The sequence below is a fragment of the Lissotriton vulgaris genome, unplaced genomic scaffold, assembly GCF_964263255.1.
Source record: "Lissotriton vulgaris unplaced genomic scaffold, aLisVul1.2 SCAFFOLD_843, whole genome shotgun sequence".
NCBI lineage: Eukaryota > Metazoa > Chordata > Amphibia > Caudata > Salamandridae > Lissotriton > Lissotriton vulgaris.
This window is the reverse complement of record NW_028253822.1, coordinates 168635-182034: the sequence shown is the minus strand read 5'-3', so window position 1 is coordinate 182034 and position 13400 is coordinate 168635. Positions and strand designations below refer to the sequence as shown.

Here is a 13400-nt window from a genome sequence, read left to right as displayed (position 1 = left end):
TCCACAGGTTCAGAATAATTATGCGGTTCGTGACAGATGGCATCGAAAACGATTGAAAAAGGACATTTTGTGTAATGAATTGATTATGAAATGAAGTGCTCACTATTATTTTTGTTCTGTAGAGTTAAGGCATCATGCTACTGACTTTTCTCTTATGTTATGTAACGAATACCGGTGTGTGGAAGGCCAGTAAACTGAACTATGGGAAATGTAGTTTTACTAGATTAAGCATCAGGTGAAATGAACTGTGCAATTGGGAGAGCGGGAAACCTGAACTGCTGAACCAATGGGGAGATGCAAAGAATCATTTTAAAAGTGAAAGGGATTGTGGGGCGCTTTAGAAACTGGTTGGAGAAACAGCGAGGGTGGAGATATTTTAACGTTGCATGGCAGGTATGTACAAGCGTGTAACTGTAAGGCGTCACAGTATAGTGAATGGGTGGTTAATTAAACAACGCAGTGGGATGGTGTATAGAAGCGAACCAGTATGGTGAGTGAGGAGATGAGGAAAGATTGAAAACATGCAAGTAAAGGTCACAGGAAGATTGCTTGAGGGCAGTGGCAAGGGGGACGAAGAGGGGTGAAGCCAGATCAGAGTGAGAGAGAACAACGTTTGTACACTGTCAGGGACGCGTGAAGGGTAAAAAATACAGAACTGTTTAGTCTGGAGTCTGTTTTTTGATTAGTTATAAGGGAAAAGAAGCGCAGATAGGAAGTTTAAGAAAGGCACAACAAAGAATGGTTCTGAACAAGAGGTATTTCTGTATAAACCAGTGCATGTTAATTCACGTAGAGATGATGATTTTCGTTTGGGAGCATAGTATAGAACATTATTTTATTTGAAGGGACAAATGATAATTGCTAATGTTTGTGTTACCAGCAGTTTGTAATAGCGCTTTTTCATGATTTTCCACAGCGACCTCCGAAGAAGGGCGATGAGCCCGAAATGCATTGGGTCATTTTTTATCGAATAAAATGCTGCCTGGAAAGAACGCTAAGCCTCAGTCATGTTCTTATGGAAAGTCTGGATAGACACACTGGGAACAGTAGAAACATGTAAATAAGCTATGTATACTCGACTTGTGGACTCTTTTCAAAGCTTGAAAAATGGGATTAAAGCATGCGAATATAAGGATGAGATGGAGTAAATATTAATGTTTGATACAGATACATGTAGGCCTGAACGGCACAATGATCTGTGCATTTGCTTGGGACGTGACCACGCCCCACCTGTCTGATATCCACCCTCTCAGACATGCGGTCCATCCTAAATGACAGTGCGTCGATTTTAGTGCCAATCGCCGCCATGCTGTCCTGTAAGCCCTTTTCCATGGCGCCCAGCACTTCACGAATGTCTGCACACAATGAGCTGTCGGATGCCGTAGGCCGCGGCGAGGCATCCGGGGCCGGCCCCTCAGCACCTTTCGCTTTCCGCTGATCAAACGACAGTTTGGGTTGATTCTTGTCGCCTTTCCCCATAGCGTTCCTGGTTGTCATTCAGCAAGGCGCTCAACCGCCAGCAATATATCGCCAGCGAGTGTTAGTGGGGTCGAGAAGAGACACTGGGGGAGCAAGCTTCGAAGGACGAGATGTTGCGCAGCAAGAAATGCGTCCAAGATGGCGGCTAATCGCCCTGCAGTACGAGTAGGCCTCAGAGCCAGAGAGGCACACCACCAAGCACTCCTTCAGAACCGGACCACACCAATGTCGAGCAGTCGGGCCACCACACTCCAGGACACTTCCAAATCCGCAGTTCCACAGCGGTCCTTGAGACGCGGAAGGTGCGGGCAACGGCCGAAGGAACCCTCCCCAAGGAGATGGCGGCCCGCCAGTGGTTTCCTTCAGCGTCCAATAGTACCTCAAAGCACCAGCACTTCTGCTCCCATCGGGTGCGCAAACGAGGGTCAGGCCATCACGACTTCTCTCGGGAACACGGCTTGATATCGCGCAGCAGGACCAGCTGTGTGGTCGCAAAAGAGGCAGACCGGCACCACTCTAGTATCGCGGGCCGCACGTAGCGTGACGCAGCTCGGGCGGCTTCTCAGGATAGACCGTGGACTACGGCCTGGTCCGCCACTGCGCCCTCCTCCAAACAGCAAAGCGACACCACACCGGATTTTGACCGGGGAAAAGCCCCCCACCAGGTCGGGGCGTAGATAGAGAGTCCACCACAGCTTTCAGAGCTAGCTAGGCGCCGAAAGGATAGTTTTGTCGAATTTTAAAGGGGCTCAGGCGAGGAGCTCAGCGCTCACACGTCCTTCATGGACGCTGGCAAGCTCCGCCCCCTACTACATTCCACTTCTATTGACGTTCTCAATCATTTCGGACATAATAGTGGAAAAATAATCAAAACTTGTATGCGCAAAAATTAAATTTAACAATTGCGTTTATATCGCAACAGTCACGTTTTTACGCCGTGTATTGGCTAAAATACATCGGCGCATTCTGGGTTTGCAGATTTGCACGTCTATTTAAAGCAGTTTTCTCCACCCTCTGGGAATTGAAAAACCCATTCTTATACTGAATCCTTTAGCCATGTACTGGCGTGACTGTTGTACTTTGACAATGTTGATGACAAATCAAATCAAGCCGTGGATCGGCAAATCTCCCTTGACTAACCATTGTTTTGCCATAGTTCTACTTTATAACTAATCATATTGTTACATTAATTCAAAAACTCACACTATCGAAGGATTAACTTGATATCATGCTTCAAATACTCATGTATATCATAATATTCGAGGATATCTAGAAAAACTACACACATTACTTTTCTCTTAGCAACTTTGTCCGAATATCTCTATGTAGTTTTATGCATATAATTCATTGCTGTAACATACTGAAAAAAATCATATGTCGGCTGAGTTCATTATTTATCCATTAGTATTAGTGCAGAAATACAGCCATGCATTAATCCATGTTAACTCAGTGTTTTTTGTATGGACTTCAAGTTAGTTAGACCTCAAAATCCAATATGAGATGCCAGTTCTTCCCCTGCATTCAAACCATTAGGGTGTTTGGTCATTAAGTCTATAATGTATCGAGACTCAAGTCTTCTTAGCCTGTGTAGTCTGTCTCCTCCCCTAGGGTTCTCTGGTATGTGGTCTATTCCAAAATATTGTAGTTGATGTCTACTACTGGAATGTTTGTCCTGAAAGTGTCGGGCAACAGGATACGATTGATCGTTTTTATCAATTGCCCTCAGGTGTTCTAAAATCCTTAGTTTTAGGGGTTTGATCGTACTCCCGATGTACATCAGTCCACACGGGCACTTGAGACAGTATACTGCATAAGAAGTATTGCAGGTGAGGTACTTGTTAATTGTTTTTACTATTCCCATATTGGGTATCTCATAATTTTTCACTCTTTTGCTGTGTGCACAGGCTTTACAATGATGACATGGATGGAAACCCTTTAAATCCGCAAGTGTCTTAGATTTCCTTTCAATTTTCTTCAAATGGCTTTGAACCAACATGTCTTTTAGAGATCTCGATTTCTTAAAAGTTACCAAGGGGTAATCAGGAATGTCGTCTTTGATACAACTATCGGTTTTCAAAATATGCCAATTCTTTCTAAGCATACGTTTCAAGAAATTTGCTTCCGCCGAATATGGAGTTACCAGCCGGAATTTGCCCATTTCGGTTTTCTCATCAATGGAAGAACGATTCTTATCCACCAGTAAATTCGATCTCTGTAAGGCATTGACTTTATTTAATGCACTTAGTAACGTGGTCATTGCATAACCTCTCTTTTGAAATCTACTGATGCAAGATGATGCTGCAATTTTAAAATCTGAATCCCTGGAGCTATTACGTCTGAGCCTGAGTAGCTCTCCATAGGGAATGCTCTGTATCAATGCAGTTGAATGATTGCTTGTGGCGTACAATACTGAATTTCCCGCTGTGCTTTTGCGGAAAAGAGATGTTTCTATGTTGTTATCAATTATGAACACTTTTAAGTCCAAATATTCCACACAGATATTGCTTATGGAGCCACTGAAATTTAAATTCATGTCGTTCATATTGAGGGCGTCAATGTAGGCCTTGGCAGTATGTTCCGATCCTTGCCAGATTATGAACAAGTCGTCTATATAACGACACCACTTGATCACACAGCCCTTCTCACCATCCACCTCCAGCGACCTGGGTACCTGCTCCTCCCACCAGCCCACGAATAGGTTCGCGTAGCTGGGGGCAAAGCAGGTACCCATCGCAGTTCCAGATATTTGTCTGTAATAGACGTCCTCAAACAAAAAAATATTGTGTGTTAAACAAAATTCCACAAAAATTGCCAGCATCTGATTGTGTTCCAAAAACCTCAGTTGTCTCTTTTTGAGGTAATGTTCCACCGCCTTGATGCCTTTTTCATGACCAATGCTTGTGTATAGACTTGTTATGTCTAATACTATCATTCTATAGCTTGGATCCCATTTGATTTTTGCGATTTTCGATAAAAAATCCTTCGTGTCCTTTATATAGGAATCCAATTGCTGCACCAACGGATTGAGAAAATGATCAATGAAAGTGGAAAGATGTTCGGTTAGACTGTTTTGTGATGAAATAATAGGTCTACCCGGGGGGTCAGTATTGTTTTTGTGGATTTTTGGAATGTGATAAAATGTTGGTATTGTTGGATTGTTGCTTCTTAGGAATAGATATTCCTCTTTTCCCAGCATATCTTTGCGGTACCAGTTATAAATCAAATCATCATATTCCATAGATTTCCTTAGATGACAGCTCATAATTCTCTGCATTGCGTAGCTGTTTCATGGCCTCTTTGCAGTAATTTTCTCTGGTTTGTAAAACAACGTTTCCGCCTTTATCTGAAGGCTTGATTATCACACTCGTATCCTGCATTAAATCCAGAATCGCTTTCCTTTCATCTGGATTTATGTTGTTCCCTTTGTTCTTATGGTCTTTTCCACTTTTCACTCTATATTTCAATAGGTCATTGGTCATTGCTTCCGAGAAGACATCGATCGCATCTACTGTTAGTTGAGGATTAAAATGCGATCTGAGTTTATAGCCGCTCTCCTCTCTTTCTTGCAGGTAACTGAGCTGGATATATATATATATATATATATATATATATATATATATATATATATGGAAACCCTCAAACCACTTCCTGAATTCTCCCAACGGCAGTCAGGCGAGGAAAGAGACACAGACCTCCGAGGTTTTCAAGTGGGCAGTATTTTATTAAGTGACCCAACACAACGCGTTTCAAGCCCGTAAGCCCTTGATCACGTGTCACAGAATGAATACACCATCATCTAAATTTAAAGTGCAAAGGTGCCCCTCCCACTGTTGGCATCATAGGTCACATGTGTAAAAACATAGAAAAAATCCTGTTAGTATTGTTTCCATCCATATTAACAACAACACTGTTTATATAGGCATATTTCTATTGGCACATGACAGAAGAGATATAACATAGTTCTATTGACATATGTACCTGACTATGGATTATACATTGTCAATGTGCCACTGAACTTATTTAAAATAATAAATAACATTCATATTAATTAAAACTACTTCTCAAGAAAGGCTAAAACCCTTTCTGGTAGCCATATTTTCCAACAGTAATCATGGGGGAATAAATAACCGGTTAAATCCGTTTTATCAAGTACCCCTATGTTGTATAATTTGTTATAAGATGCAAATGTAATTTAAAACAGTTCATTTAGTTTTCACACACTACATGGTCTATAGTAATGGAGGGGTTTTAGAAAAGTGCTAAAAGTGCTTCCCATAAAAAATCGTAAAGTGCAAGTGCAAATGGTGTAAATTTCTCAACTTAATCAAATGTATATGCTAGGTTCGATTTACTGTATACCACAAGAACTAAAATTAATTCCTAGATAATATAGGTTAAACAGTATCTTAAAATCCCAAGAACATTTGAATGTATAAAATAATTATTCAACTTTTATAGCTATATTTTGAGAAATTATTTGTGAGGGAAAATACGTATACAAAATGTATATACAATATTATTTGCAAGGACAAATTCATGTATTTACAAAACTGGAATGTTGAACCAACGTGTCAAGCCCATGCCTTGCCCAGCTAGTTTTACAGAAAGCTACGCATGTCTTCCGTTGTGTTCAACCCATTGGGCCATTTGCAATCTAAGTCCAAAATATATTTGGTCTCCAGTTGCCGGAGTTGACGTTCTCTATTGCCCCCTCTCCTTTTTCTGCTTACAGCGTCAATTACATAGTAAGAAAGGCAATTGATGTTATTGGCATGCACTTTCTTAAAATGTCTGGCAACAGGATACGTTGCATCGCTGTGCAGGATGGCCCTAATATGCTGCAATATCCTGACGTGCACCTGTAGCTTCGTGCTACCAACGTAGCGTAGCCCACAGGTGCACGTCAGGACATATACAGCATACTCGGTTTTGCAGTTGTAATTGCCTCTTATCAAATTGGAAGTAGTCTTGAATGGAGTATAATATGAGGACATGTTGCACCCAAAGTTGCACGCTCTACAAGATGTACATTTAGTAAAGCCTTTCTTTGATGGCAGCCAGGTAGTGACTTTTTTAATTTCAGGGGATATCTTATCTAATCTTGTGCCCATAGTGCTGCTTCTTCTGAATGTAATCACTGGTTTAGCAGCTATCCTATTATGTAGGATGTTATCTGTCAATACCACAGGCCAATGTTTGTTAATAATAGACCTGAACTGACGCTCCTCTCTATGAAATGTTGTTATTAGTCTAGGAGTGTCGATTACCTGAGCAGGGCTATCAAGAATAGTGGTGTTAGGGCTTTCCTCTTCAGAAAAAAGGCTACTTCTCGATCTAGTTTTTGCCTTCTCTTCTGCTTCCCTAATTGTTTTGGTGGAGTATCCTCTGTTCTTTAGTCTTATTACCAAGTCAGATTTGCATTTCTCAAATTGCTCCTCATTGCTACAAATTCTTTTTATCCTTAGGATTTCTCCATATGGGATACTAGCAATGAGGTGCTTTGGATGCGAGCTGGTAGCATGCAAAGTAATGTTGCCAGACGTGGCCTTCCTGTAGAGTGTGCTCTCAAGATTGTTCTCATGGACAAAGATCTTAACATCCAGAAATTCAATTTCTTTTTTCTCGATGTGGGAAGTGAATCTTAGATTTAATTCATTGTTATTGATCTTATTAACAAATAGCGTTGCTTCTTCTTCACTTCCCTCCCACAGAATGAACACATCATCTATATACCTCAGATAAGATCTGATGTGGGTATTGTATTCCTCTTGAAAGGCGGTCTTAAGGACCCGCTCCTCCCACCAGCCAACATGCAAGCATGCATAGCTGGGGGAGAAGCAGGCCCCCATTGCCACTCCTCTCAATTGTTCATACAGATCTTTGTCGAACAAAAAGTAATTATTGTTCAGACACCAGCTGATGAGCTGCAGTAGAATTTTGTTGTGCTCATACGGCGTGCTGGACCGTTTTTCCAAGAAATATTTTACAGCAGAAAGCCCCTGCATGTGGTCTATAGATGTATATAGAGCTTCTATGTCCAACGTAATAAGAAGCAAATTATCAGACCATGGGAGCTTCTTAATTTTCTGCAAAAAATCGCCAGTGTCCTTGACATAGCTAGGTAGTGACATCACCAAGCCCTGTAGGAAAAAGTCGATATACTGGCCAACATGTTCTCCTAAGCTGTATATATATATATATATATATATAGTGAGCTATATTTTTTTACAAGGAGACATGTATGCTTTTGGAATGTGATACTTGGTGTATCTTGCTGTATGTATTTATTTTGTATCTGTACACTGCGTATTTGCTATTATACAGTTCGTTACGCCTCCCTCTTCATTTCTGGACTCACCAGGTAAACTACTGGCTAGGTGGGGGATGTGGTTTGATGTTTTCAAAACGTATCTGGGGGTGTCAATGTTTAGAGATAAGTGGAAAGGAAATTACTATTACATTCGCTAGGCTTAAAAGGAAAGTCTATCTTCAAACATCTACTGGAAATACCAGAAAATAAGGATAAAGTTGGAGATGAGTACTTGCAAGCAGTCAACAAACTCAGGTTGCATTATGACAAACAACCAGAGTCTGATTCAGATAGAGATTTGATGGGTATGCGTGATATGGTGCTTGTTGTTGGAGATGATGTTTCTGCCACATCAAAACATACCATTGTGGGGAAGGAAACCTTGGTGGGTGATCCTGGCTTGTGTGTTAATCCTGTAGTTGACATTAAGTAGGGGAACACAATGATGAAATTGCTGGTAGATTCTGGAGCTAAGGTCACCATGATCACATTGGTTGTTTACTGATATGTGGTGTTACAGGTCTTTACTTCCTTCTGACTGGTCCCCTGTCTCATATGAAGAACGTAAAATTGAACTTTTGGGCTATTTTGAAGATGTTTTGCAATTCAAAGGGAGGAAGACTACGGGCAAAATGTATTTGTCTGCAAAAGGTCTAAACATATTAGGTTGGTTTCATCATGGACTTTTTTGGAATGGTTCTTAAACCAGGTGCCAAAGAACAAGTCCTGGTGGTAGATTATGAGGATGCAGAGTTTGGCTGGAGTAAAAAAAATCCTAACATATTTGGAGAAGAGATGAGTAGCATTTGTGGGTTCGAGCACACAATCAATGTAAAAGAAGTGCCAGTGTCAAATAAATACAAGCTAATGCTAGTACTATCACAGAGTTTCTGAGAGAGATTTTCCTGATCGAGGGTTTTCCTGAGCATTTTGTTTCTGACAGTGGTACCCAGTTTGTAAATAAAGAGTTAGAGTCTGGTCATGTGATGTCAGCATTCGAAGAGCTCCCTATACCACCCACAAACCAATGTCCTTGTAGAAAGAATGAACAGAGTTTTGGGCAAATACTGTTATAAAGGCTGTCTGTAGAATGTTGTGTTTTTACTGCACCACACCTCATTCTACTACCAAGGTCTCAAAGCTTGAACTTCTAAGAAGTAGGAAAGCCAATACCAGTTTTCACCTTGTGTGGATGTTGAAATGGATTAGGAGTGCGTCTGATGTACAGCAACTGTTGAAGTTAGTAAAGAAGAATGTAGGACTAACTCAAGAAAAACTGAAAATTTGGTATGACAAAAAAAGTGTCAAAAAAGTTGCTATTAGTATTGAATACTTTATTCGCATAAAATGTGCTATGCATTTGAAAAAGGTGTTTGGGAACAATAATACAATGCATCCCTGCGCTTTACCCTGCAATGGCACACAATTGGTTACAATGAACCAGCGCAGGCACCCGTGCGTCATTTGCAAGGGTACCTGTGCTGCAAAAATGATTGTTTGTGTGCAGAAAGGGACACCTTCCTGCACAAAATCAATAATTAATGGAATTTTCGTCTATCTATGCGTGCTGTAGAATGCAGGAAATTAAGAGAAATTAAAGTATTTTTCCTCGTTGCATGAGGAGTAGGATTCTGGCGCATTCCCAGTTTTGCAAAATGTTGTGAATCAGTCAAGTGCCATGAATGTTGCATTGGAACAGCCTCAAAAACGCCCATGGAATGCATCTTTCACACAGAGTAATGTGTGAAAGGGGCCCATATTTACTGGGCCATAAAGAGTCATGAAGGGTGACTTAACAAGGCCTTGTAAATATGTGCAAGCCCGTTGCACCACTCGTGTGTCCAAATAAATGACGCAGTGATGGCGCAACAGGCTTGCAAATAAGCCCCATAGTGCCTTGAATGTGTGTGAGAGATGTTTGAAATGAGTGCATTTATGTATTGGGAGGCAGTGGAGCACCATGAGATGTTGTGTGATGTGAATTCTGTGTAGAAAGCTGAGGCCATGCCTGGCTTGTGAGTTCTGGCTGTTTGAAGTTTTCTGGTGAGTTTCTTGGTATAACCAGCAAAAAGTGTTGTTGTGTATCGATTTAGATTCCGTATGAATTTCCCGATTCATGCACTTTTATAGGTGTATTTCACATTGCCCTTATATAGGCATAGAAATCCAGTCCTTGTTTAGGCATAGTCCATGCTACCCAAATACAGGCATGGTTAGTTCCATCTGTTCATCTATGTCACAACGAGTTCTTGGAAAACCAGACTCTTAAGCTTTAGGGACATCCCCTTGCCTGGATATTGATTGCTCCAAGAACTCATTTATTATGCATGAACATCTATTCCTTAGGGGTTCATTCATGATGTTCATATGCCTGACTTCTACGTCAATACTGGCATTCCTAAACACCTTCAAGGTATAAATATACCTTCACTTGCTATGGCAAAGCATGGTGTGGTTCGGTGCAGTTCGACTACCTACTTGCACGACGCAGCTCGCCTCAGCAAGTCCCGAAGGAAGTCATCTCCCAAGCTGACTAGACACTGTCATCCTCCTGCCGAGAATGCAGCTCCAGTGTTTCTGACTACCCTTGCTGGGTGTTTGGAAATCGAGTCCCAGGAAAGAGATACCAACCTCTCTCACTCTAAGGTATGGAGCTGATTGGAACCTAGAGAAGCCTTTGGCAATTCTTGGCAAAACTAAACTATAGCTAAAACAGCACCTACTTCTTCCCTCGTACTAGACATTGGTTAGGTACGCTGGGGTAGGATTATTTTAGAAGCACCAGTTGAGTATTTTAGCCTGTGTTATTTATGTATGTATTTTTATATATGTCATAGCAACAGACCATGCTATTACAGTATTATTTTATATTACTGTTTACGCTGTACGCATTATACTTCGCATTCTGTCTTACGATTGTAGCAGTTCATATCTCTTGCATGAGAAAGAAGACTGTTCAATAAACTCCTTTTTATTGAAATGCCCGTCTCTATATTTCTCTGCACCTCTGTAGAAACGAAGCATGCACGATTGACTGAGTGAAATAGTTATCTATTGTTTCCACGACTCTGAAGATATTGTTCCGACTCTAAGGAAAACAAAGTTGTCATGTTTATGCGGTTGTCAGAATTGAATCCCTTCTTATTCATTCGAGAAAGTTTCTAGTGGCCTCTGAGTTAGCTGGCACACACACAATTAAGTTTAAACATACTTGATAGAGACATACTGACCCCAGTCCTATGTCAAAACTATGGTGTATGTAATTCCAATGCGCAGAGCCTATCAGGGATATATAACTACACTACAGTTTGCCCGTAATACAATTAGTTGGTGACTAGAGAGTGAGTGACCGAATTTCTGGTGTTGCTTGGGAGGCATTTGAAGATCTTCATAATCTTCTGAGTGCGAAAGAAGGATGTAGTGACAGCTTTGATATGTATGGTCATGTCCAGTTTGCTGTTGATGAATCGGAGGTTCCTGGTTTGGGTGTCGGGTGGACGTTTGGGTCCAAAGTCAGCCAGCAACCAGTTGCAGTCCCATGGTGAGGTGCTCTTGCAGAAAATCAGTACTTCTGTCTCGTCATTGTTGACCTGTGGTTATTCCTCCTATGCATAGGGAGGAAGAACCATGGGTTAAGATGGGTATAAGAGATCTTTATATGGTGAGAGGGGACCATGGGTTTGGCTGGGTATAAGATTTACCAGCTTATGGTGGCTCTCCTCCTTCTACAAACCCTAATTGAGCCCTAGACTCCTTGTTGTGGGAGTGGAAAGCAGTAAAGGATCGATCTATTTTAAGTGACTGAGGGGCATATTATCAAGACAGGAGATATAATTATTTCCGCTTTATCGGCAGAAAACTGCCGATAAAGCGGCGATAATGGGCTTGATAATATGCTCTATGGAATTCCAATCGAAGCCCATGTTAGATGTCTTCACAGTTATCTGCCTTGGGAAGTCCATGTCTACTTAACTGGTATGCCATTAACTGGTACATTCCTCAGTGGAATAGACAACTTTATTGACATTTTGCAGACAAAAATATTTTTCAAAGGGAAAAGTAGATTTTCTGTATGTACTGAACTATTTCCTCATTTGAGATAGATACTATATCTGGATGACTTAGCAGAGGCATCAAGTTACACTTACTGCACCTTATAAATATACAATCTTTCACTCATTCACTCGCGTGCTCACTCATTATGGAAGAGACGCCATTTACCTGCCCACTTTAATAAACAATCCCTCCTAAATTCAGCAGCAGTGTTGTCCCTTTTTTTAATTTATTTATGTTTTTATATATCGCAAACTTTACCCCAAGGTGTCAGAGCGGTTTACAATAGAAACAGCTCCATTACATAAGGACTTCGGAGTACATGAATTACATAAAAGATACAAACAGATAAACGTTAAACTCACATAAGATTTTACATCAACAAAGAACAATCGAAAGACTTTCCCAGAGATTTACCATACCTGAAGCCCAGGGATTGAAAAGGAGCACTAGATTCCCGAGTTTGTGGGACGAGATTTTATTTTCCTCGATCTGAACGCTCAGGCTGTAGCGCCCAATAATGGCGTTCCTCGGACTTGAGATAGAAATTGCTAAGTATCTCGAAGATCCATTGCCTGCACTTTTAACTGCTCCCCAGGAGTTTGGCTTCACAGTTCTTGAAAGAGGGAACACAGCTCTTGTATTGGTGGCTTCTTCCGGTTTTGGCCCTGTGAAAACACAGCAAGAGGCAGGTAAAGATGAAACAATGCTATGCACATGTTAATAAGATTAAAGCACGAAAGTATCACTGTCTGTGATATATTTTGCGCACATCACATTTATATTGCAACAGTTTTGCTTTAAGCTCATCTGTGAATGAAAGGTATTGGTGGGATTTCTGGTGAGTTTGAATTGCATTATGTGTAACTTGTGTACAAACTTTGGACTCAGTGTACACAAAGGATGTGTTTTAAAGCAATCAATATTTCTGTACACCAAGGGGCAGATTTACAAGCCCCTTGCGGCATTTTTGCGTCACTTTTATGAAGGGGAAAAGGGCGCAAAAGTGGCTCAAGGGCCTTGTAAATCTGCCCCCGACTGCTTTGCATCACGACCCGTATTTTGCGCTGAAGACTGTACACCCAGTGCAAAATGGCCATTACGTAGAATTTTAGGATCTTGTTACATCTATATTAACGAGACAGGATTCTCTTTGTGAATCTCACTGATTGGAATGAGAATTCCTGGATGTAACCCTACCATGGGACGCTAATATCTATCCCTATATTTGCTGAAAGCCTGCTCTTTCTTCAATTCTGCACAAGTCCCTTAAGAGGGTTGCAATAAAACAAATGGAATTCTTTGAGGAGACTTTGATAGAAGCATTGACCACTATCTGCTTCACCCAATGTTGAAAGTTCACATACAGACAGTTAGAAGCTATGCCTGAGGAACAGCTTCTATTTTATGATTGGATACCACCTCCTTTCAGTTGCTGGTGTAAATCAATGACAAATATGGCACTAAACCATTGAAACTAGTATTGCGATGCAGAAAGGGGAGGGGACATTCCTTTCAGCCAAACAGCAATGCGTTGCATATTGCACAATGTGAGGTA

At 41.1% G+C, this 13400-nt stretch overlaps 1 protein-coding gene across 1 annotated transcript in view; it reads right to left on the bottom strand.

Moving 5' to 3' along the window:
- The window catches only part of LOC147660746 (protein-glutamine gamma-glutamyltransferase E-like), a 238891-nt gene that overhangs the window by 200991 nt on the left and 24500 nt on the right, over positions 1-13400 (bottom strand). Inside the window, exon 3 of the mRNA XM_086951486.1 lies at positions 12265-12510. Coding sequence (XP_086807612.1) covers positions 12265-12510 — 246 coding nt within the window. The remainder of the gene's footprint in view (positions 1-12264; positions 12511-13400) is intronic.